The sequence below is a fragment of the Tachysurus fulvidraco genome, chromosome 1, assembly GCF_022655615.1.
Source record: "Tachysurus fulvidraco isolate hzauxx_2018 chromosome 1, HZAU_PFXX_2.0, whole genome shotgun sequence".
NCBI lineage: Eukaryota > Metazoa > Chordata > Actinopteri > Siluriformes > Bagridae > Tachysurus > Tachysurus fulvidraco.
The window spans coordinates 49,974,234-49,980,022 of NC_062518.1; the positions used below are offsets into that span (position 1 = coordinate 49,974,234).

General features: G+C 39.7%; 1 protein-coding gene across 6 annotated transcripts in view; it reads right to left on the minus strand.

The window, feature by feature from the left end:
- Window positions 1–2,354: 2,354 nt before the first annotated feature.
- The window catches only part of gjc2 (gap junction protein gamma 2), a 16,036-nt gene continuing 12,601 nt past the window's right edge, over window positions 2,355–5,789 (minus strand). For 3 of the 6 annotated variants that reach the window (XM_027136651.2, XM_027136654.2, XM_047814179.1), the window contains exon 2: window positions 2,355–5,195. In XM_027136651.2, the coding sequence (XP_026992452.2) occupies window positions 3,874–5,175 (1,302 nt within the window). In that variant the 5' untranslated portion in view covers window positions 5,176–5,195 and the 3' untranslated portion in view covers window positions 2,355–3,873. The other 3 variants (XR_007140650.1, XM_047814175.1, XM_027136656.2) reach the window with 3 other exon arrangements.

The following is a 5,789-nucleotide window of genomic DNA, read 5'->3' on the forward strand; positions in this document are numbered from 1 at the left end:
CACACCTCTCACCCATACACACATACACACCTCTCACCCATACACACATACACACCTCTCACCCATACACACATACACACTTCTCACCCATACACACATACACACCTCTCACCCATACACACATACACACCTCTCACACATACACACATACACACCTCTCACCCATACACACATACACACCTATCACCCATACACACATACACACCTATCACCCATACACACATACACACCTCTCACCCATACACACATACACACCTCTCACCCATACACACATACACACCTCTCACCCATACACACATACACACCTCTCACCCATACACACATACACACCTCTCATACATACACACATACACACCTCTCACACATACACACACACATACACACACCACTGCACACCACTGATGATTGACTGTGGTGACTCTTAACGGGGAAAGACCAAAGTAGTAGAAGAAGAAGATTAAATCTGAATGTCAGTGAAAGCAACGCAAACTAGAATAAGTGACACACAGACCTCATCACCACTTATTACATCAATCCGGTGTTTAGATCTGTAGCCCCTCCAGTTCCGCACTTCTGTTTGTGTTACCGATTGTTCTACCGCTATCTTGTGGTCAGTATAATTATCGCCCACTGAAACTGGTCACTGAAATAACTCAAAGCTAACAACAGTATTAAATAATAAAGACATTTTAAAAGATACTGATAAATAAATAATGAAACTGGCCAGGACAAAAATTACGGTAATCCTAGAAATGATTGAAAATAAATTGACCATAGGGATGGGACATTAAACCAAAGTGTGTCCTGTAATTAGCTCGAAGGTGTCTTTAAACTTGCAATCAGTTTATTAAAGAGTGAAAATAAAGGGTCACTGTGCTGTTTGGTATCATGTGTGCACCACACTGAAGATGGACCACAGAAAGCAGAAACTGCCCTATTAGCTACCACAGAGAATTGTGCAGTGTAGAGCTCTAAGTCCTATTCCATGACAAGTCCTACATGCTTGGCTTCAATAACAAGCTCTCCCCAGAGACTGAGGCCTCCCAATCCATGTTCCATACATAGGCTAATGTGGTACATCCCAAGCACTGCACCAAGCCTTGCTGCAAGATTTGTTCCAAGCCCTTAAACCTGCTGAGGTCGACTGGGTGGCCTCCTAATTATACTGAAAGTATACTGTGCTATTGATGTTAAAATCGTACTGCTGTAATAACGTTAAACAATACTACTGTAATGATCCTATACAATCTATATAGCTGTAGTAAGGTTGTTAAAAGTCCTGTGCTCTTATACCCCTTTTCCACCAAAACGAACCACTGGCGAACCTTCTAAGAACCGGTTTGCCTTTCCATCGGTTAGAGAGCATCACAGAGCCAGAGTGTGACGTCACTGTATACGTGTCACGTTACACAGCAACGTTAGCGCAGCAGCGACAAACACAAACACAACAACAACAGTGGCGGATGTTGCTTTACCGTTAATGCTCATGGCTTTGTGAACCTACAGTACATTAACAACGTGTACGTGCAGCTCCGTGTAATCTGTATACACGGCGGTTGTAATCGAGAAAGTACGTAACGTTATTTTATCGTTAACACAAAAAAAGGTAGCCTTAGCATGTAGCTACCTACTATCATGTGTGCTGATAATGTATCATATCGCGGTAAAGTAAAAGTGTATTAAACATTAGTATACTTAAGGTACATTATCAAATGCGCTAACAGTAGCCCCGCCCACAGCCCCGCCCACAGCTCCTGACGCAAGCGGTTCTTAAGTCTAGACCAGCAACGTTTTGGTGCTACTTAAGAACCACTTTTCCTGGTTCGGAGCCGGTGCTTTGGCGGTCGAAACAGAAAGAACTGGTTCTAAATTAGGCTCCGAACCAGCACTCAAACTGCCTCGGTGGAAAAGGGGCATTACAGTAAAGTATACTGCTACAATAATTTTGTTAAAAGTATGCTGCTGTGTTGCTGTTAAAATCATACCGCTTTATAATGCTGGTAAAAGTATACTTCTGTAATAATGTTTACCTTCATTTACCTTTATCATTGGACCACTTGCTCGTTCGTGTAGTTTTCAACAGTATTTGCTTCATTCTGATATTTGAAGTGAACATTAACTGAAACAGCTGATCTGGATCAGCACGATTGTTTGCTATGTAGCTTAAATAATTCCTTAACCTCGATCGCACCCGACTCACACCGGCAGTGTTGCTGTTTATTGTAGAATATCTAGCGGTTAACTGCTTTCTCTGTACATAAATGCAGAATGACTAGCCAGGTCGGACATATTTATACACATCTGTCATAAAACACATTAAATATTGAAGATAAAAGAGCATAAAAGTTCTCTGGTACAGCAATTCTACATTTATTATTTGTTTTAAATTCTATATCACAGTCACAGTCATAAGGCACATCTCAGGATAAGATTCATGTTCTTTTACAATTAGCTAAAGAATGTGCATTTTTTTTGCATCACCTCGAAGTCATTAATTCGTTTACTGTAATGATTTTCACTCATGTCAGTAGAACACATTGCATAGATGCTATTTTAATCAACTATTTGCACAGAATAGGAAAAAATCTTTCTATTAAAACTCTGTCTCTTCTTTCTAAATGAAGTAAACAATGAACAGCTAAAGCTAGGTACCTCGTGTTTGCTAGCTATTAAATAAGATTTCCGAAACATATGTTAAATAAAATGACATGCCAGCTGTATAAAAACTCAATACTGCTGGCTAACAATGCTAGCGGATTAGCATAAAGTGGTGAAACCGCTGATGCTAAATTAGGTTTGTGATGCCACTTTGCTAACTTTGCTAGCTCACGAACAACAAAAAAACAAAAAAGCTTCTGAGTAAAGTATGCGCTTAACATCACAACCTAAAGATTTATATACACTGTTAGATGAACACTGTTTTATTCCTTAACTTAGTGCAAGTTTCAACTAAAAAAATAAATAAATCCAAGATATGTACACACACAACACAGCTAGTTAATTTATCTGCGTCTCTTCCGGAGAGTTAAACTGAACATCATGAAAACAAACCTATACAATAGTCATGTACTGATAATCATTTTTACGATACATCACGATACCAACATTTTACAAGATCGTTGGCTTACATTTAGATCAGCATTGTGTGGTTTAACTCGCTCGTATATATACAGTATAACATACGCTCTACGTTCATTCTGCGGATCCTGAATATGTAAAGTGATGAATGTTAAACATGCAAAAAACAGTCAGTCAGAACAACATAAAGTATCATTAATTCACAACATTGACATTTAGAAAATACAATTATTATTATTATTATTATTATTATTATTATTATTTACACACACATTTCAGTTTCAGCAATGTTATTCTAAAATTATTAAAGATATTCTAGATATGTAAAATATAATTTGTAATGTTAGGAATCACATGTTTATAATCTGCACTACACTGATTTGTGCTTCGACATGTAATAAAGCATATAAACCCAAAGTGGGCGTGTCAGTGGGATGGGCTTGTTCAGCCAATCACACAAAATCTGATCACACTTAAAGAACAACCTGATGTTTAATTCTTATATGCAGAAGTATGTTCAGTGATTCTGGAGCTGATTATTAATAAACCTCCCTTGATGTTTTGTGTACATTTTATTTCCAATGTTTAAAATGGGATTCTTTTGTAATCTTGTTTATAGCGCGAGAAACGACACTGTTTCATTATGATTTACTCTTTTGTTGATTTTTTGTCTTAGCTTCTGTACGAAGCATTTCAGTCAAGTAATAATAATAATAATAATAATAATAATAATAATAATAATAATAATAATAATAATAATAATGTTTAATATGAGTTTATGGTCAGAATTGGAATCTAAATCCACACAGAAGTTTTCCCATTCCTCACTATAGTCCCACTTCTCCCCAGATCAGCTTTGGGCCTCGCTCCCTGTCTCTCCTGTTCTAAGTTGACACGGTTCTGCTCTGACGCTGGACTGCTGGTTCTGGACATGGGAGAGCTTTTGGTGCTGTAGGTCCTAAAGGCCATGTCCAGCTGCTCCTGTGCCACACGCAGATGATGGTGTAAACTTGCCAGGTCGGGTGGGATGTTTTTATCCAGACTGGCACAGTTCTGATCCTGGTCCTGGTTCTGGTTGTGTGAGGCAACGCTGCTGTGGTTCGGTTGCTGAGGAAGGGTGCTGTTCTGATTCTGTTGATGAGAGAGGACACCATTTTGGTTCTGGTTGCCCGTGTTCTCGGATTTGACAACAAAGTTGTATCCCGGAGGTGAGGCCGGAATATTACGTGCATATGGAAAAGCACAGGAGTGAAGACCCTGGTCACGGATCCGTCGTCTTCTGAGCATGTCCCGGAAAGCGCCAATTCCAAGATGGAACATCTCGCAGAGGTTGAGCAGCAAACAGAGGCAGCTTACCACATACATGATCAGCAGGAAGATGGTTTTCTCGGTGGGACGAGACACAAAGCAGTCGACTCGATGAGGACAGGGAATTTCATCACACACATATGTGGGAATGACACGGAATCCATACAGCAGGTACTGACCCACCAGAAAGAAGACCTCGAAAATGGCACGTGATAAGAGCTGGAGGATGTAAATCTTCATCAGACCTTCTTGAATGATCCTGCGACGGCCATCGTGCTTAGTTTTATCTATTCTTGTGTTGTTCTCCATCCCTGTTTTGGTTTCCTGAAGCTCCAGGTCCTCTCTGTACATCATCGGTTCCATGTCATCACAGTCACCACCATCGTCACACTCCTCCATCTGATCCACATCCCTCCATCTGCTCCTGAGATTCTTCCGGTGCCGTTTCTTCTTCTGCTCCTGGTCATTGTCAGAGAAACGGGCGATCTTGTGGATGGCGTAACCGAGGTACATGACGGACGGTGTGGAAATCATGATGATCTGGAATACCCAGAAGCGGACGTGCGAAAGTGGAGCAAATGAGTCGTAGCAGACGTTGTCGCAGCCTGGCTGCTTGGTGTTGCAGGTGAACTTGGACTGCTCGTCAGAGTAGATGGACTCTCCGCCCACCGCCGTCAGCACAATGCGGAACACGATGAGGATCGTCAGCCACACTTTCCCCACGAAGGTGGAGTGGTTGTGGATCTCATCCAGGAGACGGGTGAGGAAACTCCAGCTCATGTTGGTCATAAAAGAAGTTCAGCTACGATCTGCAGACAGAAATGGAGAAGAGAGAGAGAGAGAGAGAGAGAGAGAGAGAGAGAGAGAGAGTACTGGGATTAATACTTCATCTCTGTGTCCAGGTTTTACAACAATGTTTTAAAAATAAATTGAACACGACATTTAGAATTTTCTTAGTAATAAATAATTTTTAGTGATAAAAATATACAAACTCCACAGAACGTGTTTATTCCACTGATGGCGTTTTTGTCTCTGAATCTCAAGAAGACTTTAAGCTCCGCCCACTTCACCAGCACATACTGTATGATACACATATCCTTATCTATATAAACCATGCTGTGTATTTTCTCTTGAGAAAAAAAAATCATTAAATTCACAACCAAAAAAAAAAAAACTTACGATCTACAAGATTTACAGATTAAAGAAAAAAAAAGATAATAAAAAAGATTTTTCTAACAAACTATCCTCACAATTCAGCAAACAGTAAATTAAATTGTTAGATTTGTGTTGTATTCGCTAACTAAATAATAATAAATAAATGAAACAAACAAATAAATAACTAACGATTAAAAATGCAGAGTTTTCAGATTTTAATAATAAACCGAGATCGCCTGAAGTCATAG